This window comes from Canis aureus, chromosome 16 (genome assembly GCF_053574225.1).
Source record: "Canis aureus isolate CA01 chromosome 16, VMU_Caureus_v.1.0, whole genome shotgun sequence".
NCBI classification, from domain to species: domain Eukaryota; kingdom Metazoa; phylum Chordata; class Mammalia; order Carnivora; family Canidae; genus Canis; species Canis aureus.
Window position 1 is genome coordinate 7618722 of NC_135626.1, and position 26197 is coordinate 7644918.

Here is a 26197-nt window from a genome sequence, read left to right on the forward strand (position 1 = left end):
GGAGGCTGGGGTTGTGGTGAGCTGGGGGAAGGAAGAGTGAGTTGTGATCAGAAAGGTAAAGGTAGGGGATCCCCGGGTGGCTCAGTGGTTCAGTGCCTGCCTTGGCCCAGGCATGATCCTGGAGTCCTGGGATCGAGTCCCACATCGGGCTCCCTGCATGGAGCCTGCTTCTCCCTCTACCTGTATCTCTGCCTCTCTCTCTCTCTCTCTCTCTCTCTCTCTCTCTCTCTGTATCTCTCATGAATAAGTAAATAAAATCTTTAAAAAAAAAAAGGGTAAAGTTATTGGGTCAGATCCTTGGGGCCTCTCTGTGCCATTGCAGGGACTTTGGCTTTGATGGAATGAACTGGGGACAGGATTAGAACATCTATGTATGTATTGGCGTGTCTCCAGTGTGCTGGGATAGGGTCTGAGTCTCCAGGGACTCCACAGAACTGCAGGGTGCTTATTGACCTCCCGCCCTCCTGACCCCACCCTGGACTAGCTACAGCCCTTGCCTTGGCGACCCTGTTGCCAGCTGCCCTTGGCCACGGCCTCTGACAGAAAGGGGCTCTTTCGCACCTAGTTTGAAGAGGAGAGACCCTTCCTCCCTGCTCCCCTTGCTCAGTGTGACACTGTCACCTCCCCCTTTGCATCCTCATGCTCTCCTCATCTGGGCAAGAAGGAAAGCTGTCTGGCATATTTCTTATTAAAAGGTGGATGACAATCAGTATACGTAAACAGAGACTTCCACCAATGATGGATTAAACAGGAAATCACTGTGTCCATTTGACAGATGGAGAAAATGAGGTCTCAGAGAGGGGACATGACTGACCCAGCCATTTGCTGGATAGGTGACTGGTTAATAGTTAGACTGGGACGCCTGACTTCCAACCAACAGCCCCACCTGAATCTTCCCAGGGCACTTCCACTTTCAGAGCTGGTTTGCTTTTTAGTTTAGTTTAGTTTAGTTCAGTTTAGTTTAGTTTAGTTTAGTTTAGTTTTGGTTTTAGTTTTGTTTAAACCAGGGGTCTGCAAACTTCTCCCATAAAAGGCCAGATAGGGAATGCTTTGGGCTTTGCAAAACACAGCCTGTGCTGTAACCACCCCCCTCACCGGTGCAGGGCCAGAGAGCCAGGGCCAGCACACGAATGAATGAGGATGGCTGTGTTCCAATAAAACTATTACTGGACACTTAGGTTTGAAGTTCATATCATTTTCACATGTCATGAAATAATCTGCCTTTCATTTATTTCCAACCATTTACAAATGCAAAAAGCATTCTTAGCTTGCAGGCTTTACAGAAACTGGTGGGGACTGTAGTTTGCCACCCCTGCTTTAAGCCACCGAAGTCACTAATGGTAGGATTTCAGGCTGAGTGGAGGAGAAATTCAAGGGGGGGGGGTCCTCCAAACCTGGGTACCCATTTGTTCAGCGCCCACCTGTGAGGACCTTCTTTGTGCAATCCTAAGGGCCATAGGTCACAACTTGAGCCCTGCCATTTGCTGGGCTGTTAATTTTTTTATGGAGCCCATGAAAAGGTCAGTCCCAGGGTGAGGCACTGCAGAGGTGAGACCTGTGAAGGGGAGGTACCAACTTGTCTGTCACCCCTGCTGTCTCCTGCCTGCTGCTTCCCAGTCTTCCCCTGGCCCTTCATATTTGTAAACCATCTATTGAATGTCCAGTGCCTTATGGACCTGAGCTTTAATTCTCCCAGGAGATCCAGAAGTAAGAAAGAGTATGCCCATTTCAAAGATGAAGGAATGGGGGCTCAGAGAAGGTGAGCCACCAATCTAGGCTCACACAGCCTGGAGGAGAAAAGAATTCAATCCAGGCCTTCTGACTCAACAGCCCAGGGGCATTGGCCTGCAGGCTTCCCTACCTCCACTCCCCAAGAAAGGAGGATGGGGAGGAGAAGGAAGGCCAGGAGCAGGATGAAGAGGAGGGACCATGGCAATTCAAGACCTGAAAAGCTGCCAAGGGAGTGTCTATCCATTCAGTTCTGCCTCCTTCCTCCCCCACCTTCTAAATTTCAATTTGACGCTGGTGGAAAGGAGTGATTGCTCAATGTCTTGCAGCGAGCCGGTGGCAGACTTGGCCTGGATCTGGGCTGTGATTCCAGATCTGGCCTGGATCTGGGCTGTGATCTGTGTCTTGTGCACCCTGCCCCACCCCCGACGCCACCCACCCCTGCCCACATCCACAGGGATGGTCCTAGAGTGGAGGAGGAGGCTCCCTGGGGAGCTGCAACTGGACCCAGCTCCAAAGGAGTGTTTTCCACTTCTGCTTTTCCAGCTGCTGGCAGGCAGTCATTGGCCAAGGCCTCATCCAGCCACCCAGCCCCCTAGAATCACCTGACCTCCAGGCTGAGGCTGTCCTGAACCATCAATGGTGGTAAACAGCCCTGCAGGTCACTCATTAAACTCTCTGATGCAGTTTTTCCAAGAACCCAACAACTGGACTCTGTGTTCCCTCTGGGCAGGGACTGGCAACCTGAGGTCCAGCCTAGAGGACACTCTTGTTCCTGGAGCCAACACCCAGGCCTGGGCAGCAGCAAGGTGGTATCTGGCACCAACCATGAGATGGTTGTGGGGTGAGGTACTTGGAGCCTCCACACTCCCCGGTCTCTTTGTGACTGGCAGGTGCAGAGGCCTTGAGTGGCAGAGGAGAGATAAAAGACAAGGGGGGCCTACTCCTTGGTTAGATGCACAGGCTGTATCTATATTCAGACAAGTGGCCACAAAAGTCAGAGCTGACACTTAGAAAAGCCACCCTGGCTGCAGTGTACAGAGTGGATTAGAGGGGGCGGTGAGCATAGCCAGAAAGGTGCAGCACAGTACAGGTGAGAGGTGATGATGGTCTAAGACAACAGCAGCAGGGAGAGGAAGAAGGGGCTAGAGCCCTTGTTTTCCTTCATTTTATCACTGAAACTTCAGGCATCTATTATGTGCAAGCATGAGAGATAGCAACTGACAAGGCACACCTGGTGGAAGGACAGGAGGGGTCAGAGAGACATTGCCAAGGAACAGTAAATTCAGAGACCATAATGCAAAGAGCTTGACATGCTGAAGAAACCACAGACAGGCCAGTGCAATCAGGATGTGGTGGGTGAGGACCAAGGAGGAAGTACAGGGCTCAAGATTTGATGCTAAGAGTGATGAGGAACCATCAAAGTCATATAAAAAAAAAACCTTTAATTCATTAATATTTTAGAATATATCTCTAAAACTTAAAAAGATCTCAATAAAATCCCCTTACCGACAATACCATTATCATATATAGTAAAAAAAAAAAAATCAGCAGTAATTCCTTGCCATCATTAAAGATCCTATCTGTGTTCAATTTCCAAGTGCTCACAATGAGGATTTCTCTTACACTTAAAAAAATCAGGATCTGAATAAGGTCCACATGTTGTTATTAAGTGCATCCTTTACATCTCTTTTAACCCTAAGCTCCTCTACCTCCCTTTTTTTTCCTTAAAAACTTAAAAATCAACTTTATTGAGATATAACGATTCCAGGAATGCAAGGTTGGTTCAACACGTGAAATTCAATCAATGTAATTTACCATATTTATAGAATAAATAGAAAATCATATGATCATCTCAGTAGATGCAGAAAAAGCACTTGACAAAATTCAGCCTCTATTCATGATAAAAACTCCCAACAAACTTAATAAACATGGGTTTCTTTACCTGATGAAATGCATCTACAGAAAACCTGCACTAACATAGTTATCAGTGAAAGCCTGAATGGATGCCTTCCTCTAAGATCATGAACAATGCAAGGATAGCCACCCTAACCATTTTTATTCAACATTATACTGGGGATCCTCACCATTGCAATAAGGCAAGAAGAAGAGGTATAACGATAATATAGGCAAATGTAAGATTGCCTCTATTCACAGACAATGTTATTGTCTACATGGAAAATCCTCAGGTATTTACAAGTATCTACTGAAATTAATCAGTGACATTAGCAAGGTTGCAGAATATAAGGCAAATGTACAAAAATCAGTCATATTTCTATATACTGGCAACAAATGACAGAAAATGAAATTTGAAACATGATGTACAATAGTATCAAAATACTTAAAATACTTAGAAATAAGTCTAATGAAAGATAAGCAAGAACTTTACACTGAAAACAACAAAATATTGCTCAGATATCTGAACCAAGATGGATCCTTTGGCACTCTCACTGAAATTAAGGACTTTTATAGCACCCATCAAAGATGCATCAACCTGCCAGGTTTTCCTCTTCTCTGAGTAGAAGACTTGGCCGTTTGCCTGAGAATAGGCCTCTACCTGGCAAGTCATCCAACCTATCCAGTAAAATATCCACTTCAAAGCTGAGCTCTGAAGTAGCCATATTTGTGACTCCAAGAAGCCCTATTTCTTCCAGCATGAGAAGCCACAGACCCCAGGCCTTTCCCAAAATCACTGCATACTTTCCCAACTGAAGGATGTCCAGCCCCGCCTAGTTTATTTGGAAGACTTCATCACCTGCAAGGAACTTACAAAACTCCAGCTCCTCCAACTCAGGTCCTGCTAGTCTATCTCCTTAAAAGACTCTTACCTGCAATCACACATTGAATAAAGAAGTCATTTTGTGACACTCTAGGATATATATTTCACTATCTTAAAGATACACTTTCCATTTAAAGCAAACAAAGATCATCTCAAGATGTAACCTCCTATAGATTGGCCTATTTGAGTTTCTCATTGCTCATGTAAATAGCAAGTAATACTTTTCAATAAACAGTTTGAAGTCTTTTTAAATGCTGGAAACTTAAGAAGATACAAATAACTAGAGAGATGTACCATGATCATGGATTGAAAAACTCAGTATCATTAAAAATGTCCATTCCCCACCCTCAAGCTGATATATAATTATTGCAATCCCCAATCAAAATCCCAGCAGGCTTTTTCTATAAACTGGCAATCTGTTTCTATTATTTATACGGAAATGCAAAGTAGCCACAATAATTTTGAAACATAACAAAATTGGAAGATACACACTATCCGACTTGAAGTCTTACTATAAAGCTGTAGAAATCAAGATGGTGTAGTATTAGCATATAACAATAAATAAACAGATCAATGGAACAGAAGAGGGAGTCCAGAAACATATCCACACTTACATGGTCAACTAATTTTCAACAAATGTGCCAATGTAATTCAATGCAGAAAGGAAAGTTTTCAACTAATGTTGCTAGAACAACCAGGAACTATAGGGGAGAATGAACCACAAAAAGGTTTAAGAAGGGAGTGACTTGTTCTGAGTTTTGAAGAACTCTCTGCTCTTGGGTGGAGAAAGGATTTGAGGGAGGGAGGAATGGGAAACCAAAGAAGCAGAGAAATGATAAAGAAGGCTATAGCAATGGTCTGAGTAAGAGCAGATGATGGCCAATGTGGAGAAAGTGCAGATAGAAAGGAAGGGGCAGACTCCGGATACAAATAGAAGATATGAACTCCCAGACTCCAGCACCTCAGTTTCTCCCCTGGTCAGGCCTCAGTGCTGCTGTATTTTTAGAGGCACCACACAAGATTACTTACTAGAAGGTGCATAGACTCCTTGAGGAGCCCTGACCTGGGTGTGGGTGAAAGGCAAAGGAAACAGTGGCTCGGCCCCAAGTAGGGGATCCCCCTGGCCACGCCCTATTGCTGGACCTGGGACCTGCTCTGCAGGGTAAGGGCTGGGCCAGGGCTGGACGATGGGGTGCAGGTGGAAAGTGGCTCATGAGAGAGCCGGCCAGTCCACCCTGGCCTTGATCTCGCCTCTCATCCACCCTGGTGCCCAGTGGGCAGGACACCTCCTGGCAGTTGGGCTCGTTTTCCTTTCAGGAGAGCTGCGACATCACTGTCCTTAATATCACCAGCACCTGTGCGTCAGGAAGGGACAGTCCCCTGGACTGGAGCCATTTCGGCAGCAGAGACCCCCACAGCCTGTGACCCTGAGACTGAGACCCTGGTACCTCTACCAATTCAACTCAAGCTTGAGGTAAAACAGAGGGTTTGGCCAGAGCTTCTGACACTGGGGTGTAGTGCTGCTCTGCCACTAACAGGCTGTGTGGCCTTGGGGAAGATACACTTCCTCTCTGTCCTGCAGGATCCTGTCTGTAAAATGGGGATAACAGTCACAGTTACTTCATATAGGGTAGTTGTGAGGATCAGGTGAAGGTCAGGTGAATAAAACAGTGCTTGGTGATAACCACAAGGGGTGCAGTCGCGCCCCAGATCCAACTAGACAACCTTACTTCCTCTTTCACCCCCGCTGCCCCCCACCATCTATCCTAGACTGGCAGGGGCTCATCCCTCACCCCACCCTCTTTTAAGGTCTGGGTAATGGGGCTTCTCTCTGCAGCCACCACTGGCTTTGGAGGAGCTTGGGGGAACATCAGGCCTTACTGCCTCAGTTTCCTTCTGCACTTCCTCTGTAAAAAAAACTCCAAGGAAGCAGTCCCTGTGCACCCACACTCTCCCCAACTTTCTCAAAGGGCAGTGACATCTTCAAGGAAGATACAAAGACCCAGCACAAAGTCATAGGATGGAGACAGAGGACAGTGGGAATGCTCCCCCACCTTCCCGGCTTCTGCTAGAGAAGGAAGCTGCCCAACCTGCACGACCCCCTGCAGGTGTGTGGTTTTGGCTGTTCCACACTTGCTTTCTGCTCCCATGGAAGGCCAGGGGCTCTGTGAGGCCCAGAGATGGCTCAGTGAGAAGGCTAAGGGGGCCAGCTGCCCGCTCGTCTCCTGGCAGGAAGGCCCCTCAGGCCACCGGCCCCATGCAGCTCATAAGGGCCTCCTTGCCATTGCAGCCTCTTCTGGGGTTTGGGTACCAGAAGCTAGTAGCTCTGTGGTTCATGGGAACTGAAAGCTGTGGCTTTCCTTGTGAATTGGTCTGACACCTTTTCCTTCCTGATGGACTCATAGCTACTTGCCTGGCGGATGTGCTTGGTGGCCAGGCAGGAGTGCTCAGGGACGGGATGGGGGAACCGACTGGCAGAAGGATGCAGTGACTAAGAGAGCAGCCTTCACCCCTCTCTGCCAAGGGTCCCCTTCTCTGGCTGCTTCTTCGTTGCAGGAAGGGGCCTGGGACAGGACTGCCTCCTTACCACCACCTACCCCCTCCCCCACACCTCATCCCCACTTTTAGGAGATGGCTGAATGGCAAACCAGCAATATTAGTCTGGGGACTCCCACCTCCCGGGGGCGGGGGGGTGGGGTGGTTCAGGGCTGAGAGTGCCCTCAATCAGTCCTAACCATGGAGTTGCCTTGAACAGGTGAGCACCTGCTATTTTACTCAGTTGTGGGCAGCCGTGATTGGTGCTTTGAGGCCTCTGAACCAGGCTGGCAAACTTCTGACGCACAGAACCTTCTGAAGGCCGGACTGGGGCAGCAATGCCTCCTTCCTTTATTTGCAAACAAGAAGCTTCACCGCTGTGAACCTCAGTTGTGAACCCCTGCGGTCCAATGGCTTAGGAGCTGGCAGGTCTTCTATTCTCTAATAACCGGGAGCCCCAGGGCGTTTGGTCGGGCGCCAGCCTCTGAAGACAGCCAAGAACCAGCCCTGGACCGAGGGTGAAATCCCGACCTTCTGGTGCCACCTCCACCTGGGCTCCAGCTCCCGGGAGCTACCTTGGGGGAAGGGAGGGGTCTGGAGGTCGGCAGAAAGGCCACCACGAGATCAAAGTGGACACGAAACTCACCGCACCTAAGGGACCTTTATTCCCACCCCCCCACCCCCCCACGGAGCGGTGGCAAGTCCCTGGCCGCACAAAGTCAGCCTGCCAGTCGCGCGGTCCAGCCACAGCCGGGCCCCAAGGAGCCGCCCGCCCGCGGGCCAGGGCGACACGCCCCGGGCCTCGAGCTGAGCCCGTGCGCCGGTGGCACTGGGAGCCCCGCGGGGTGGGGGCTGGGGGCTGGGGCCCCGCGAGGGGCGAGGGCGGGAGGGCCAAGGGGCGGGCGAGGAGGGAGGGGGAGACCCGTCCCCCCGCAGGTGGCCCGGACGCCCAGCGGCTCCGCGCGGGGGCCGGGCCCGGGGGCGGGGCCTGTCGCGCGCGTCCCCCCCACGTGTCCCCGGTGCCCGGCCCTGCCCCCGGCCCGGTGTTTATAACCCGGGATTCACGGCGCGATCGGCCCTGCTCCGCCGCCTGCCACCGCCGCCCGGCCCACGGTAAGGAGCCCCCGGCCCGAGACCCCCCTCCCACGCCTCGCCAAGGCCACCCTGCCCCGGGCCCCGCCGACAGCCAGCCGAGGAGGCCGAAGGGAGCGCGCCCCGGGGCTTGCACCTGGGCGGGGGGCGGGGGGCAAGGAGGCCGAGCCTGGGGCCACCGCGCTCAGGCGCCGGGCGACGGGATTCCCGGGTCCCTCGGGGGTGGGGCCGGGCTCCCGTCTGCGGCCCTGAGGGGGGCTGGGTCGGGGTCCGAGGTCCTTTCTGGACTTCCCGTCTCTAATCCAGCTTCCTCTCTGCCCTGCCGGAGCCCAGCCCCATGGAGACCCTGGGAGTCCGGAGGGTGTGGGGTTCCCAGGTTCTCTCGCCCCCCCTGGCCACCCCCACCCCGTCTCCCTCTTTCTCTGCGGGAAACCGGAGTTCCAGCCCTCCCTCTGCCCCTCGCCCCCTTCCACAGCCCCGAGCCTCAGTTTCCCCGGGCAGCTGGGCTGCGGCCCGAGTCTCGAGTGTGGCCGCGCTCCCTCCCCTGCAGGGACGCCCGTCTCCGCCTCCGAGCGGGGTCAGCGCCCTGCGCCCAGGTGGGGCGGGAGGGGCCGTCCGGTGGCTGTTGTCTTTGGCCCCTGCGCGGCTGCGCCCTCCGGGGCTCTTCCTGGGGAGCTCCCGTGACCCGGCCACCTCGTGTTCCTTTCTGCGCAGTGGGGGCGTCTCCCGCGCAGCACCGCCGTCTGGCTGCACGCCTCAGGCAAGAACAAACCTGTCCTTTCCCCCAGAGACGGATCAAATAGGCCCTAGGCTTTGATCCTTGCTTCCCAGCCCACGGGCGGGTGGCAGGGCACATTCTGGAGCCAGCCGACTCAAGCCGGGAAGGCAGACACCACCAGGGGAGGCCTCGGGTCAGCTGCCAGCTAACCCAAGCCTCAGTTTCTCCATGTGTCCGAGCTGCCGCAGGCTCAGGGCTCAGGAGACAGTAAGAGACGGTGGGACAGTCTCTGTAGACTGTTGAGAGCCGTGCCTGGGTCCATTCGCTCATTAACTGTCTGGGCCATGCCTTCCCTGGAGCAGTAAACTAGGGACATGGAACAGGAGGTAAGTTGTCTGCCCTCCTGCTGAAGGTTCTGGTGGGGAGGGAGACCCCAGAGACCGAAAGAGCCACCAAAGGGATGAGAACTTTGGTGATGGACCAAAGAGACCGGTAGAGTCTTCATCCTAAACTCCCTCCCCCGGGGCGCCTGGGTGGCTCAGTCCGTGAAGCATCTGTGAAATGGCTCAGATCATGATCCCAGAGTCCTGGGATCCAGCCCAGCATCCAGCTCCCTGCTCAGCAGAGAGTCTGCTTCTCCCTCTCCCTCTCTGTGCTTGCTCTCTCTCTCTCAATAAATAGATAAATCTTAAAAAAAAAAAAAAAAAAAGGCTCCCTTCCATCTCCCCCTCTCAAAGCCCAGGCAGGGGAGCCCAGGGTGGGGTGGGGTGAGGTAGGGCAAGGCAAGCTGAGGCAGGGACCTGCTCAGTTGGAGCCACCTCTGCTGAGAAGCAATTCTGGCTCTGCCCAGTACGAGTTGATGGAATGATGAAGGCTGCCCACTGATTAGCGAGGCCCTGGAAGAGGCCTTCACTCTGCACGGTCTGAGGTCCCCTGAGTCCTCACATGTGCCCCACCACCTGCCCTTTTGCTCCGGCTTTGTGGTCACTTGGCTGTGCTGCTAGCCGTTTCCCCTGGTTTGGGGCCCAGAGCCTGACTCCCGGAGCGGGGGCCACGCCCAGACTCACCTGCTGGGCAAGCACTTTCCCATGTCCCATTTCATCTTAGCCCCCTGGGTCCTGGGAGGTGAGCCAGGACAGCCAGATGCCTTCACTGGAGCACACACCCCTGAAGTGAGCACCTTGCCGACGGGCACCCGTGTGTAAATAAACCAACTCCCTGGAATGCAGGGTCTAAGGCCCTGAGCTCTGCTCTAACACTGCAGGCAGGGTTGATCTTCCAGGCCCTGGCATGTTCCGGCAGGTTGTAGGTGCCCCCCGCCCCACTCCCAGACTTGGGGGTAGGCCATGCACCCATAGGCTTTTTAATATTATTAATAGAATCAACGAATGAATGCACTCTTCTTTCCTCCACGAGCTCCAAATGCTCTTAGGAGCTTGCATGTCCCTTACCAGAGTCTGGTGAGATCTACTTAGTCTCCCTTCCATCCTGTCTCAGGACCTTTGCACCAGAAGCAGCGACTCAACCTTCCTGGCCCAGGCAGGCTCTCAAACGACCCCTAACCCTGCCTGGATAGAAGGAGTTTGCTGCAGTGTCACTGTCCTCAAACGGAGCCAGTGTTTCAGATTTGATTCTCAGGCCCCAGGAATCCCGTGGCCAAGAGCCAGCTCAGTGTCTAGCCTAAGGCAAGCCCCTCGACCTCAGCTTCCTCATCTGTCAATTGGGAAGAAAATCCCTCCCCTGTCTCCCAAGGATGTGGGGATGAGCTGAACCTGTCAAGCACAGGGTGGGGCTGAAACCTGACAGCGGCACCTCCTGGTCAGAGTGCAGAATTGCAGCCTAGCTCTGTAGGGCATAAAGGAAGCCCCGAAAGGGACCGGGACTGCAGCCCTAGAATGAAGAAACCCCAAAGTTAGAGAGAATTCTCCTGGCCTCAGGGGAGCGAGGGTGACAGGGGCTGTAGCCCTAGAATGAGGAAACCCCAAAGTCAGAATTCTCCTGGCCTCAGGGGAGCGAGTTTTCAAAAAACTGTAACAACTGAGCTCAGCTGAGTTAGAATGTCAGGGAGGGATTCCGGAAGAATGTTTGCCAGGCTATATCCCTGACACAGAGAAATATACTATTGATTGGTGATGATTCGTTGGGGGTTTTGTTTTCTGGAAGACAGAAAGTGAGGGAGGTGTGATCTGTGGCCTCCTAGAGTCCAGATTGTATAGGGCATGGAGCAGGAAAGAGCAGGTGGTCTGCGGTCAGCCTCAGCTTCTGTGCCAACACTGCCATCCACTAGCTTGCAGTTAGGAAGTCACTTACCTTTGCTGAGCCCCATGTGGTCATAATAGTCTGCACCTTGAAATGGCCCTCGTGTGGCACCAAGCACAGTATCTGTTCTTGCCATTGGTCCAGCTCTGACATTTTAGAGCACATGGGCTTCCTTAGAACCAAGCGAGAGTCAAGGCTGGCCTCACACCCTCCCTGGGAATCAGTGGGGATGGCTCTGGCTGGGGCCACGGAGAATGCCACCTGCCTTGCCAACTCAGGCCAGGCTGCCAGGCATCTTGGCACGAGATCATCTTTTTTCCCTCTTCCCAGGTATCGCTTTTCTGTTGAAAGATGTCAGGGCTACCATGGGAGGGGAGAAACAGAGATGTTTTGGACAGGGACACTGGGCCTGTGCCCAGGACCTGGGGAAACCTGCCCTGGGCCCTTCAAGGAGGGTGGGGCAGGAGCAAGGATTGGCTAAACACTTCCCCCAGGCAGGCAGGCAAACCAGAGTCCTGAGGTGTCAGAACCAGAATGGTTTTCAGGTTGTAGAGGTGGCTAGTTGAGCCCTGGGGAGTGAGGGACAGGCCTGAGCTTAGCTGTGACAGTGGTAAGGAGAGTCTAGGGAGTACGGGCTTGGGTACCCAGCTCTGGATGCTCCCCCCAGAATCCCACTGAATCCTCGATGGCTTCCCTGTGGACCGATGGGCTATTCTCATCTCCATTTTGCAGATGAGCAGCCAAAGCCACTTGAACACCAGCCTGTACGATCCAGCCGCTGTGTTTTACCCATAGTGGGTCCCCCTGGGCAGTGACTGCTATTCCTTCCTGCTCCTCTCCCCACCTCCAACTCCCACATCGAGGCCTCAGCTCCATTAGTTTCCACTCCCGGAGACAGGCAGCAGTCTCATTACTCAGCCCAAGGATCTTGCTGGCTGGGGGAGGTCCTTCACTGGGTGCCTTGGGGGAGGGGGCAGGAGGGATGCCAGTGGCAGATTGCATCACTTCCTGGCCCACCTGCCCCTCTAATCTCTGCACACACAGGCCCAAACACACCACACACCCATGTACGTGCCGGCATGCACACAGCATCCGTGCTCTGAGTTACGCAGGCCTAGCTGCCTGCATTCTTGCACACTGCTCAGACCCAGAGGCCACCGTCCTCAGCGCCCATGCATACACGGGCCTGGCAAGCAGGAGGGGCTGGCTGGTGTCTGCATGAGAACATGCATAGAATTCCAGGCTTTGAGGGGACTTATCTAACCTTCTCTTCACAAGCAAGGAACTGACCTGTAGGCCACAGAATCAGAAGTGTTGTTCTGAGTGCCTGCCACATGTCAGGCACTGTCTCTGTGAGACGCTCCCTGTTGCCGTGGAGCTCACAGCTGTGGCAGTGGGGATGCAATTAGAATACTGTGTGACATGTGCTGGGATGGGCCACGTACAAGGGATCACTGGGCAGAGCAGGGCAGGGATAGGCGGTCTATCTGTCTCCGTGGCCTCCTCTCCCGCACTCCAGGGCTCACCCCCTTGGCTCTAGGTGCCCTTAGGAGACAGCAGAGCAGGGTGGATCTTGCACCAGCATCATCCTCCCTGTCTGGAGCCCACCCCAGCCACGCCAGGGTGTCTGAGCCACCTGTGGCTTCCCAGACCGCACCTGCCCCTGTGTTTCCCTGCCCTGGGCCTTGTACCTTCCAGCGGTGGCTTATGGGGCCCAGCCGCTCTGAGTTTGAGTCCTGGCTCTGCCACTCCACCAACCAAGCAAGGCCTCGAGCAAGTTCCTTAACCTGAACCTTAGTTTCCCTGTCTCTGAAACAGATAACTCAAAGGGAAGGGCCCAGCTCATGACGGATAGGTTCATTATGCTGATCGCGGTGACGGTTTCACCCTACGTAAGACGCTCTCCATATACGCAGCTTCTTGTATCTCAGTTATACCTCAGTGGAACTGTTTGAAAAATGTGCAATAGGATATACTCCCCACTCCAAGCCCACAAAGCTAGGAGCACACACATTCCAGTACTTTCCAGGGCCAGGAGGCTCAGCAGGTGGCTGCCAGGCCTCCCCAAATCTCCCTGGTCAACAGGGCTGCTCAAGGGGAATTCAGCAGCTGGAGAGGCCGGGTTCAGGGTCTCTGGCTTCACCTGGACTGCTGTGCCAGGCAGCTGAGCAGCTCTCACTTTTGCAGAGTGGTTCACCAGGCCGCAAAGTCAGATTCCGGAAGCTGAGAACCCACATCTCCAATCCAAGGTATTTTCTGGGTCTTCCTGCACCACCACCACCACCCCACCGCTTCCCTCCCTCCATTTTTGATGGCCTGTTGCCTAGCTGCAGCGGCCACAGGCACATTCCCTTGGCCCCTGGGTCAGGGTCTGCTGAGTCACCAGCAAACCAGGTGTCTGGGGACAGGGCCTGGCAGGTGGTCGAATGCCCAATGGAGACGAAAGTTGCATACATCCATCAGAAACACCCATCAACTTCGTCATTCCCTTCCGTGTCCGAAGGGCCACAGGGTGTGTGAGCCCTGGGGCTGGCCGGCGGGTGGGCCAGTGAGATGTGTCTGCACATAGGACGTGTGTTCTAGTCACACATTTGGGCTCTGCCCAGGCTCTGCTGCGCAGGATTGAGTGACCGGGTCAGCACTTCTCTGCACCTCCAGGCACAGGGCAGGTTCTCAGTACACAGGAGCCTGCACCTTTGTGGTGGTAATGGTGAGGTGCCCCTTCTGGGTCCCATGGGTCTGTGGAGGGCTGTCCATGGCTTTTCCCAATAGTATCTAATAAGACTCTGACCTTGGTCAGACTCCGATGTAAATGCTCTCACCAGACATGAGGGGTCCCAGGTCTCTTGTTTGCCCTTCCAGAGGTGCTTACATATGAAAAGAGTCTAAAATCCCAGTGTGTGAGGGTTCACTGGGGAAGTGGGAGAGGTGCATGGAGGCAGGAGCTCTGCACCCCAGCATTCTATTCTGCCCACAGCTGGGAGGCAGCACTACATGCTGGGAAGAGCCCTGACACAAGTGCTCTGTGACCTAGAGCCGGCTGCTTACCTGTCTGAGCCCTAGTCTCTGTCTCCCCAGTGGGCATGACAACAGCTACTTCATGGGGTCATGGTGGGGGTGCAGGGTGAGCTACGTTAAGGCCCCCAGGGCCATGCCTGGCGCTTTCCAAGTGGCCCGAGCCTTGGGGCCCAGGCCCCACTTGTGTCTCCCAAACATCCTGGCCTGATCCTAACATCTCAGCCTCATGTGCTTTATCTAGCTGGTGGGGAATTGGCTCCAAGACATGTTTCCCTTCCCCACAATGTCCCCCTATCCCATCAGCCCCAGGCTGCTGTCAGTATTCCCAGGACCCTGCATGTATGTGGGTGTATGCATGCAGTGGTGGGGCTGGTTCCCCAGGGGTGGGAGGTGGAAGGGGTGAGGCTACAGTAGGGAAGAGCTCCTGGACTGGCCTCAATGGCAGGTGAACATCGTGTCCCCAACCCCCCAGTGGCAGCTTGTCCAGGGGATAAGGCTGCCAAAGGCCAAGGTGGGGGCTGTTTGCAGGGGTTGAGGTGGGCTGGCTCTGCATCACTGTCCTTCCTCACCTCCCCACACCGCCCCCTCCCCAGACAAGATGTCCAGCAAAGGCTCCGTGGTTCTGGCCTACAGCGGCGGCCTGGATACCTCCTGCATTCTCGTATGGCTGAAGGAACAAGGCTATGACGTCATTGCCTACCTGGTAAGGAAGTGCTTGGTGTGTCCATCCTTCTACCTGTTTATCCTATTGCCCATGTGCTCACTGTCACTCACCTGGGCCCAGCTTCGCCTCCCTAAGCCTGCCTTGAACTGAAGGCATACTTGTCGTTCTGCCTCCCTTTCTTCATCCATAAAATGAACATCCATGGTGTCCCCAGGTCTAGGATGCCCCCAGAGCACAGAGGAGGCCACCCTCACAGAGGGTGACCAGAGCAGGGAATGGGGGAACGCCAGAAATGAGCTTGGCAGTACAACTCAGGCGGCCTGCCTGCAAGGGACCATGGGCATGCTGAAGGCCATGGAAGATACACAGGTTTCCTGTTTCCAACAGTCCTTGTCAGCCCCCAATAATTCTGCAAAGATTATAGAATCCTACAGTGGCTGAACTAGCAGAGCTTGGAGATCAACTAGTTTAGGGTGGCAAATATGTCACAGGCATAGGTAATAGGTTGTGTGTGATGCCATCCCCCCCATGCTGGGGGTCCAGCAGACATCCCTGATCAAGCCAGCTCCACTTTTAATGATCTGGACGTAGCTTCTGAATGTTTCTCCACATATTCAGGACTCCTGAGTACAAATTCTAAAAATCTAACTCATACCAATTTAAGCAAAACAGACAAAAAACAAGATCATTTTTGGCTTGTGTAACTGAGAAATTTGAGCTTTGACAGCTTCAGACAAGGCTGGATCCAGGTGCTTATCTAGATCCACCTCCACTTCTATGTGGCTTCATTGTTTCCATGTCATTATACCCTGGCTCTCCCAGAGCAAGGAGGGCTTCTTGCAGAGGCTCTGACAGGAGGGTGCAGGGGTCCTCTCATTGCCCAAGCCACTGCCCACCATGCATTGGTTACTATGGCTGTGTCATGAAGAGTTCTGATTGTCCGGGCTTGGATCCTGGGCCTTTCCCTACAGTGAGCAAGAGACATGATCTGCTCCCCTCCATTCCTATGGCAAAAGGGCCCAGAAGAGAAATTTCTGATCCCAGAGAAAGTGAGGATGATGCTTTGTAGAGATAAAAGTTCAGCTGATGCCAGAAGTGATTGGTTTGCAACCCAGGCCACTTGTCACTCGGATAAGGAAGACCAAGGCCCAGGGAGGAGAAGTGTCTTGCTCACAGCCCCCTGGCAAGCAAGAGCCACAGCTTTGAGAGCATGCAGGCACCCCAGGGTGTGTTCATCTTGCTGATGGCAGCACCGTGGGGCTGTCTGGAAGCCTGGCTACCACTAGGTGGATTTAAAAGCTGCGTGACCTCAGAAAACACCTGCGATTGGGCTCTGGGAAGTTTCCAGAGTCTGGTGAGCAGAATGCAGAGTTGAAATCTGGGCAACAGGCCAGAGTGCAGCCAGCAGAAAACATGCTGGTGTCTGGAGAGGGGGCTATCACAGAAGTCAGACTCCCAAGAACAGGGATGGCCTCCTGCCTGCTCAGATGCCTTAGGAAGGTCAAGTCGCTATGCTTGGCTGCAGACATTACCTGGGGGCTGCACAGTTTCTGACATACCAGCCTCCTGAAAACTATCCCCTGCTGGCTTTGGGGGGTTTTCAGGAAGAGATGGGTGCGTTTAAGGGAAGCCTGAGACCTTCAAGGCAATGACAGCAAATCCAGGTCCTGGTGGCACTCGCACAGGGCCACACCCACCTAGTTTTCCAACCCGTAGGAACCACTTCCCTGCATACACAGGCAGCACCAAGTGGCAGTTCCTGGAAACATCCAGGCTTCTCCAGACCCCGCTTTGTGCCTCTCTCTTTCTTACTGTGAGTTTGACCTCTCAAATTGAAAGCACGTCCATTTGAGGGGTGCTGTAGACAGCTTTTGCCCCCACTCTTCTTTATGCCCCTGGGCTAATGAGGCCTCTCTGCTTCTGCTCAGGCGAACATCGGCCAGAAGGAAGACTTTGAGGAAGCCAGGAAGAAAGCACTGAAGCTCGGGGCCAAAAAGGTACAAAGAGGAGACAGGGTGTCAGATGGGATGAGAGTTTGACATGGTAGAAAAGCAGTGGGCATTGCTTCCCAAGGTTTCTTGTCTCCTGCAGCCCTGACCCTGAAGGAATGGTGTGAGAGGCCATCAGCCCACCTGCTTGGTCAGAACTGGTCCCCTCTGCGGGGCACTTCTGTGGGGTTCTCAGAACCTAAAAAAGGAGTAAGAGCTCAATTGGCACGTTAAAATGAGTGCATGCATCCCACATCATATCACTTGACCACAAGCCTAAAACTGGATATCCCTCCTTGGTCAGGAGTCTCCCCAAGTCTCTCAGAGAGGAGAGGAGTTGTCTGAGCAGCACCCCAGGAAATGGGATAAGAACATTTGAGTGTTGAAAATGAGTTGGGCTTTCGTGTAAAGATTTGACCTTAGTTCATTACTCTAGATCAGCAATTCTCAACCTTGTGCTCTAAGGCTCCCATACACTTTTACATATTTGTTTGGAATTGGAATTGGAGTTTCTTACCCATACCATCAGGGAATAGTCCCTGTGGCTTTTCTTTGATTTTCATTTTCTTTCATTCTTGGCTTCATTTAAAAAGAAACTTATTTTAAAATAATTATAGGTTCACGGGAAGTTGCAAAAATAATACAAAGAATCTTGTGACCCCTTTACATTCTTGAAAATTACTGAATGCCCCGTAGAGTTTTGTGGATTATGTCTATCGAGATCATTGCAGTATAAATAAAAGCTGAAATTTTAAAAATATTAACCCATTTTAAAAGAACAATGTTCAACCCATCATATGTTAACATAAGTGACATTTTTACCTCAGAAAAATAACTATTTCCAAAACAAAAATTTTTGGTAAAAGTAGCATTGTGTGTGTAACATTTTTATAGATCTTTCATGTCTGGTTTAACAGAAGATATGGATCCTTTCCATTGTGTCTCCATTCCTTTTGTCATGTGTTGATTTGGATGCTGTTAGGAAAAAATATGGCCGCATGAATCTAGCACTAGAAGAGAGAGGAATATTGTGGGTTTTTTTTAAAGATTTATTTATTCATTTTAGAGAGAGAGAGAGCATATGGCAAGGTGGGCAGAGGAGAGAGAGATGGGGGAGAGAGAAAATCTCAAGCAGATTCCCCACTGAGCAGATAACTCAACATGGGGCTTGATCATGACCTGAGCCAAAACCAAGAGCTGGACACTCAACTGACTGAGCCACCCAGGCACCCCACGAGAGGAATATTTTAATGGCCTTTTCAGAGAGTTGGGGAAATCTTTGATACTGCACCAAAAGTCAACAAGGAGTGGTTTCTTAAAGATTAGTGCAATGGGGAAACTGAAACTGTACAATGAATTTTTCATGCATTGAAATCCCCTGGCAAAGAAAGAAAGAAAGAAAGAAATCAATCAATCAATCAATCCCCTGGTCCATCCTGCACTTTGGATTTTTTCACCATGCAAGATTGTGTATGACATCATGCATTCATTTGAAAACTATTGTTTCATCAAGTTATGCAGATCTTCCAACTATTGATGTATTCCATTATAAAATATCAAAACACCACATTTGTCAGTCTCACCACTACTCATCGAGATATTAGAAAACTGTCAGATGCAAACTGTCCATAAATTTTTACTGGCAAGCCTGAATTTTATCATTGGCCACAAATACTGCATTTCCCTGGAGTGGCAAGGTCACCTCATTTTTGTGAAACTGCTGGCCAAACATTCAAGTCTGAAAGACCATATTTAGTAAAAACGAGGTTCTATGAAAAAAAAGTGGCTAGTTCAGCTTGTAACTTGCTTTGGAGTGCCACAGAAATGCTTTGCGTGTATTTCACCTTTTGTGCTTGAGATTCAACAAAAGTCATCATTTTTACGGCTTCAAGACCCTTCTCAAGTGAAATCGTCACTGTGGAAAGAAGGCATTAGGAACACAGTGGTGGTGTCTTTGCCCTGATTCCCTGATTTGTGCTGAGTCGCCAGCCCCTGCACCCATCATTGCTTTTGCAAATCTGATGTGAATGTCAGCCTAGTGAAAATGGTAAATAACACCTTAGTATCATAAAAAATCTTTTTGCTTAGTCTCCCCAAAAAGGTCTTGAGGACGTCCAGAGGTCTACATTTTGAGAACCATCCCTCGAGATCAGGATTTCTCGAACCTTGGCACTACTGGTGTGTGTGGCTGGCTGTTCTGAGCATTGTGGGATATTTAGCGGCATCCTTGGCCTTTATCCATGAGACACCAGAACCTTTCTCTCCCCAACCCACCAGCTGTGACAACCAAAAATGTCTCCAGATATTGCCACTGCCCCTGGGGACAAAATCATGCCTGGTTGTGAGCTTTTGTGGATTACTGTCTACTATCTACTGCTCTAGATCTTAGGTGACAACAAGTTTCACCTCGGGCCCAGAATGCTGTGCTGGGAGGGACTTAAGGACCATATCCATTTTTAGCTAGATGGTGTATCAGGATTGATTAGTGATGTCTGTCATGAGTACCTGAATGAAGTAATAGTTCAGTATGCTTGGATTGATTAATGATGTCTACTACAGATAAAGAAGGAAAAGTGGAGGCATGTCTTGCCAAGATCCATTAGTAGTGTCTGCCATAGATGCAGGCCACCGGAGGCCCCCGGGGCTCTGTCTTCTGTCTGGGCCTCATCCTTGCCAAGCCTCCCTTCCACGGGCTCCTCTCCCTGCAGGTGTTCATTGAGGACGTCAGCAAGGAGTTTGTGGAGGAGTTCATCTGGCCAGCCATCCAGTCCAGTGCACTGTACGAGGACCGCTACCTCCTGGGCACCTCCCTCGCCAGGCCCTGCATCGCCCGCAAACAAGTGGAGATTGCCCAGAGGGAGGGAGCCAAGTATGTGTCTCATGGTGCCACAGGAAAGGTGAGGCAACGGATGGACAGTGCTGGGGGGGCGGGCAGGGCAGAGGGAGGGGGGACAGGGGAAAGTCTCCCCTGTGCAGGGGACTCGGCAGCCAGGGCTGTGGATGCCCTCGGGCAGTTGCGAGTTTAGCCCTCCGGAGATTCTGGCATGCAGCAGACAGGCAGTCTGTCGGGTCTGAGTGGGAGGAATGGCATTCGCAGGGGCGGGTATGGGGGGGTGGTAACGGCTTCCTGCTGCAGGTTCCACTCGTGCCCTGCCGGGAGCGGTTTAGCAGACTTGACGTTGCCGCTGACCCAGGTCCCAGAGCACACAGGTCGCCAGGCAATGCAGTGGAAAGGGTCAGAAACCCTGAGCTGGCAAAGTGGACTGGGTCCCGGCTTGTGGTTTTTGGGGAGACCCTTCCCCTCCCCAAGCCTTGGGTTCTTCATCTGCAAAACAGCCGTGTGGGGGGCGGGGAGGACCCTGTCTTCACTTGTCAGGACTGCCCCGCTGTGGCACCACAGACCTCGGTGTGGGTTGGGCTGTGCTCCCTCCGAAGGGTCTGGGAAGGCTTCATCCCAAGGCCTCTGTCGGGTAGGCTGACCCCTTGTAGATGCAACACTCTGATGGGCCCTGTGCACCTGGCTGTCCTCTCTCCACGCATCGGCCCTCACTGCCTTCTGGGAGGATCCAGTTCTGTGTCCAAATTCCTCCCTTTTATAAGAATACCAGTCATATGGGGGATGGGGCCCAGCCTAATGGTCTCAGCCCAACTTCATCACCTCTGTGAAGACCCTATTTCCAAAAGAGGTCACACTCTCAGGTATGGTAAGCTGGGGCTTCAACTTATCTTTTGTGGGGACAGGGCAGACTGAGGGAAGGACAGGCAGGAGAGCCCTCAGCATGCTGTCCCCCGGGGTGCCATGCTCCAGAAACAAGATTCCCATGTTGGCAACTCTCAGGCAATGCTATTATATAAAGACTGTAGTCACGGGCTCTCCACGGTCCTGGACACCAAGCCAACAACCTGGCACAGGACTTGGCTCCCTGACAACCCCACCGTCAGCAGACTCTGCACCTCCCAGGGACAGAGAGCTCACTACCTTACCCACACACTCACTAATCTGACCCAGGCCCCACTACTACCCAGGCTGGTCGGGCAGTGGGATGGGGGTGGGGGGGAGCAGGCTCTGGCTCACCATGATGTAGGGACATTGGCAGCCTAGATTAAGACAGAGGAGATGTGACTGGAGGGTGACCTTGCAAAGCAGAGTGGCACTGGTTCGTATCTTTGAAAGCTCATGCATTCATTCATTCACTTGGGTACTAGGTCAGCAAGCTTCTCCTGGGCCTCTAGACAGAATTGGACATGAGCTGGGTCAGGCCCGCAGCGCCAAACTTCCTGCCCTCAGGGAGAGGAGAATGGACACGTGATAAAGTGGCTGTAGGGGCAATGCCTGGGAGCCGTGGGTACAGCAAGCAGAGAAGGGAGGGCTAATCTACAGACATTGGCCCTGCAGGATGAGCATGGGGGAATGAGTGATGGGTGTGGCAAGAGTGTGCCCAGCAGAGGGATCCAACTGTGCAAAGACTTGGAGCAAGAAGACCAGACAGCAGCCTGCCTGGGAGCACGGAGCCAGAGCCAGCAGGGTCAGGGCTGGGCTGTGGCCTCACCACAGGGTTGGCTTCCTTCGGAAAGCAAGAGAGATTAGGAGGCGCCAGAGCACCCCAGGCGGCATGGGGGGTGGCCAACAACTCCCCTGTGGCGTGTTGGGGATTGTTCTGGATGAAATGGTGGGCTGTTGTAGAAGAAAGGAATGGTGAGAGTTTCTCCCCCAGACCTGTGACCCTAGCACTCACTGGCAGCCCAGTCGTGAGCGCATTTAGAGCAGGATGACAGACCAGGGCTGTTTGGACAGGGATGTATCTTCACCTTCCACTTCAAGGCTGTAGGACAGGGTGTAGGAGAACCCAGCGGTTCAGGATTCGGGGCTTCGAGTCCGTGCAGTTGTGTTCCGATCCTGGGACCCTGCGCTCAGTCTGTGTGACTTCACCCCCATGAGTCTTCATTTCCTTGTCTGTAAAATGAGAACAAAGTAGAAATAGACCATGGGGCAGCTGGGAGCAACGTAGTAGGATCATTCCACAAGTGCTCCGCATGGCTCTGGCACGCAGGGAATGCTCGATTCACTCGAAACTGCAAGGAGAGTGCCCTGGTCATCTGATTATCAGTCATGTGCTGGGGGCTCTGCGGGCAGAGGAAGGTCAGGGAGAATGAGCATCAGTGCAGAATAAAGAAGCTTCCGAGCCTCATCTGCCCATACTGAGATGAGCTGAGCAGTGAGCTCCCCATGGCGGGGGAGGGGGGGATGTTTAAGCTGAAGCCAGATCTGGATCCAGAGGGGCTCCTGCCCAGAGAGGGTCCCTTCCATGGTACCTTCAGGACTGAGAATGGGTGGCATTCAGGGCTGGTGGGGTGAATGTGTGCATGTGTGGTGGATCTAGCCCTGGCTCGGGAGATTCAAGGGTCTGGGGAGACTCCCTGCCCGCCCTGCCCCCCACCCACACCCACCCACTAGCCCTCCCAGGCTGCAAGACCTGCAGCTGTGTGCGCTGCTCCCTTTCACCACAAGAGGACACTAGAGACTTGAATTTGAGGCCTTTGGCTGCTGACCCTGGAGAAGCAGCTGGAAAAGCTACCTCCCCTCTCCCCCCAGGCTCCTCTGGTCCCTAGTGGGGTCTGCAGACTCCAGTTCTGGAAAGAACATCCTCTCCAGAGGTTCTGTGGCCTCAAGACTAGAGGTTGGAAGGCCATGGGAGAGGAGGGAAGGGAAGTGGCACAGCACTACCCTGGATCTGCCATCTCTTTTGGGGATTGATGAGCAAAGCGTACTCCTGTGCCTTAGTTTCCCTTATTTGCAGAACCTGGGAAGCCCCCCAGAACCTCTGAAGATAATTCCTAGAACTGAGGGCTGCGAATAGGGAGAACCAGGAAAGCCTGGAGTGGGGTCCAGAGAAATGCAAAGTTTTGAGAGGGGAAGATGGTGGGGAGGGGCCAGCAGCCTGCAGCAGCCTGGTTGTGGGGGGGGGGCACCAGTGACTACATTTCAGGAGGCGGGCTTCAGGAGCCAGGGAATGAGGCTCCTGGCCCTGGGCCACATGGAGTGGGGTGGGACTGGCAAGCCCAGAAAGATGCCAGAAGGACACTTGGCAGTTTTTGTTGTTTTTTTTTTTTTTTCCCAAGAGCAATTCGTGCTTTTATTTATTTTTTAATTTTTTTGATTTTATTTTTTTTAAGATTTTATTTATTTATTCATGAGAGATACAGAGAGAGAGAGAGAGAGGCAGAAACACAGGCAGAGGGAGAAGCAGGCTCCATGCCAGGAGCCCGACGTGGGACTTGATCCTGGGTCTCCAGGATGAGGCCCTGGGCTGAAGGTGGCGCCAAACCGCTGAGCCCCGCACCCGCCACCCCCCCCCCCCCCGGGGGGGATCCCCTTTAATTTTTTTTTAATTGGAGTTTAATTTGCCAACATATAGCATAACACCCAGTGCCCATCCCACCAAGTTTTTTTTGCAAGGGGTTCACAATGCAGAGGAAGCTGGGGCATTCGCAGATGGCAGGGGCTCCCCCACCCCCACCTCGGCCCAGGTGGAGGAGATCGCGGCCAGTCCTGCAGCTGCGGCCATCAGGGAATCTCAGCCACTGGCCTCTCCCAGCTCCTGACTCCTGAGTCACCCGTAGAGGAAACTAGAGCTTCGGGGGTCCTCGTTCCAGCCTACCAGACATTGCATCAGGCATGTGTTCATTCACTCCCCGAATATTCATCCATGCTGGCCCTCCTCCGTGTGTGGGGTCACTGCTACAGGGTGGGCTAAGGGAGACAGCCAGGGACTTAGGAGCCCGAACCCAGCAGAGGGTGGAACGCAAGGGAAGGACGAGTTAGCCAGTGACACCAAGGGGGAAGGGCACCCCCAGGCTGCAGGAACAGCCCTTGCAAAGTCCCGGAGGTGAGAAGCAGCTTCCCTCTCAGGGCCCAGCCCAGCAGCACCTGGTACGAAGCTGGAGCTGGGGTCCACCTTTCATGCCCCACCCTGTTCTCCCCCTCCAGATTTGGAAGAAGGGCCTGGAAATATGAGCCAGACTCGCGCAGGGGTATGGGGAGCAGTTTTGTAAATGGCACCATCTGTATGGTTAGCCCTTGAACAGATGGGCAGACCCCCACCCCCGCAGTCCCTCCAGTCCCCGTGGGCACTGCACCCACGTCCACACGCCTGCACGTGTATCAGCACGTGGACACACATGGTGTGCAGGATAGCTGTACCCCCACACACACCCTCCCACTCTGGGGAGCTGCCGGGGGCTGCCCTGGTGCAGAGGTCCTGGGGTTAGGGGGAGGAAGGACCCGACCAACTTCAGCTCTTAATCTGGAACAGTTTGAACCAAAGGAGCCTATTTGGCTTCTGGGAGGGTCTCTGACTCTGGAACAGATGGGTGTCCCCATGTGGGTCTGGATGGGCAGACACCAGCCCAGCACGCCTGTCCAGGGAGGCACGAGCTGCCATTGTACTGGGGACACATGCAGCCGTAGGGGGAGAAAACATCACCGGGATGTGCAATACCACCATGTGCTTTACGAATCTGAAATGAATCTACATTTTATTAGAGCTGCCACTGCTCCAGTAACTGTGCCGGCCACAGGTCCTTGGGCTGGGGTTCCCGCCTGTGCCTCAGTGGCCCCATTTTTACAGTGGGGATAACAGTAGAACCTACTTCTAAGGGCTGCCTTAGGCCCTGAGGATTTTTGCGGGGTTTTTTTGTTTTGTCGGAGTTTTTTTTAAGGATGCTTCCTTTTATTTATTTTTTTTAAGATTTTATTTATTTATTCATAGAGGCACAGAGAGAGAGAGAGAGGCAGAGACACAGGCAGAGGGAGAAGCAGGCTCCATGCAGGGAGCCCAACATGGGACTCTACCCCGGGTCTCCAGGATTATGCCCTGGGCTGCAGGCGGCGCTAAACCGCTGCACCACTGGGGCTGCCCTTTTGTCGTTATTATTTTTTTTTTTTTTAGATTTTATTTATTTATTCATAAGAGACACAGAGAGGCAGAGACCCAGGCAGAGGGAGAAGCAGGCTCCATGCCAGGAGCCTGATGGGGGGACTCAATCCCAGGACCCCTGGATCACACCCTGGCCAAAGGTAGATGCTCAACTGCTGAACCACCCAGGTGTCCCGGCCGAGAGGATCCAGTGGGTTTAAGTCTGGAGCTCAGGCCAGTCACCTGAATGTGCGCTGTTAGGATGGAAATGTCTGTGGACTGTGTGACCCCGGGGAGGTGGCATCGCTTCTCTGAGCCTCACTTGCATCAGCAGTGGTGGTGACAGCAGAGCAGGGGTCCGTTCCCCCGCTGGCCCCCAGTGGCTCTCCCCTGTGACACTGGGTGCTCAGGACAGGGCTGGGGAGGGGAGTGGGGTGACGGGTCTGGCGCAGATCACGCCCCCACCCCCCCACCCTGAGAGGCTCGCGAGGGGGCAGCCCGGCCCTCAGGCTCCTGGGTGGGCAGCGAGGGGCTGGGGCCTGCATTTCTGTGCCGCCTGACAAGACTCTGGAAAATAACATGTCATTCTCGCCGCCGCCTCGCTGGGCCCATGCAGTTTTCACAGTAGGCGAAAGGTCCCTCTGTTATTTCCGCAGCTTCAGTCCCCACTCCGGGCGCCGAGCTGAAGGCAAGCAGGCAGGGCACGGACAGGACGCTGGCAGCCCCCGTGTCTGCGGCCTCCTCTTCCTCCTCCCCGTCATCGGCCCAGGCTCAGACAAGTCTTCCTCTGGCAGCAAAGGATGCGGGAGCCGGGAGGCAGGGCAGCCCTTGCTGGGGCGGAGGGTGTGGGGGTCCCGGGCTCTGGGCCCTGGGACCGTCTCTTCTGTTGGACCTCGGTGTCCAGAGCCAGGCAGCCAAGGCCCCTCCGCAGTCACCTGGTTCCACCCGCTCCCTGCCAATCAGCTACTGTACACATGGGAGACTGAGCCTCACAGAGGCCACAGGAGTCCCAGTTCTGTGGATATGAGGCCTGATCCCCAGACTCAATCTCTGGATTGGGGCAGATGGGGCCAGGCGGGGAGAGAAACTTCAGGAAGAAGAGGCTGAGGTGCCGGCAGCTGGGGGCCACCTAGAGAAGGACTGGGGTCCTGGCAGGGCCAGACCTCCAGCCTGGCACACACGCATGCAGCCCCCAAAGTGCACACATGCATGACGACACGTGTACCTGTCCTGCCACTTTCCCAAACACACACGTCCCCATCCTGCCATGTGCCTAGCACATGAGCATCCTGTCCAGCAGACCTGCACACCCACCCTGCTCTGCTCTGTGCTCAGGGAGTCCTGGATTCCCATCCTGACTCCACCTGAAGGCAGGAGCTGGGGTTTCCTCTCTGACAAAGACCAACATTCATCTTTAAAACAGGCCAATAGTAGTACCCACCTCAGAGGGTTTCAGGGTCGGAGGTGAGAAGAGAACCATCCAGTGGGCCTGCCCTGAGC

The 26197-nt window shown here is 53.5% G+C and overlaps 1 protein-coding gene across 2 annotated transcripts in view; it reads left to right on the forward strand.

Moving 5' to 3' along the window:
- The first annotated feature begins 8058 nt into the window (after nucleotides 1-8058).
- Nucleotides 8059-26197, forward strand: part of ASS1 (argininosuccinate synthase 1) — a 52640-nt gene continuing 34501 nt past the window's right edge. The window contains exons 1-5 of one of the 2 annotated variants that reach the window (XM_077851067.1): nucleotides 8059-8155; nucleotides 13299-13360; nucleotides 14723-14832; nucleotides 16722-16790; nucleotides 19490-19678. In XM_077851067.1, coding sequence (XP_077707193.1) covers nucleotides 14728-14832; nucleotides 16722-16790; nucleotides 19490-19678 — 363 coding nt within the window. In that variant the 5' untranslated portion in view covers nucleotides 8059-8155; nucleotides 13299-13360; nucleotides 14723-14727. The remainder of the gene's footprint in view (nucleotides 8156-13298; nucleotides 13361-14722; nucleotides 14833-16721; nucleotides 16791-19489; nucleotides 19679-26197) is intronic. The other variant, XM_077851068.1, reaches the window with a different exon arrangement.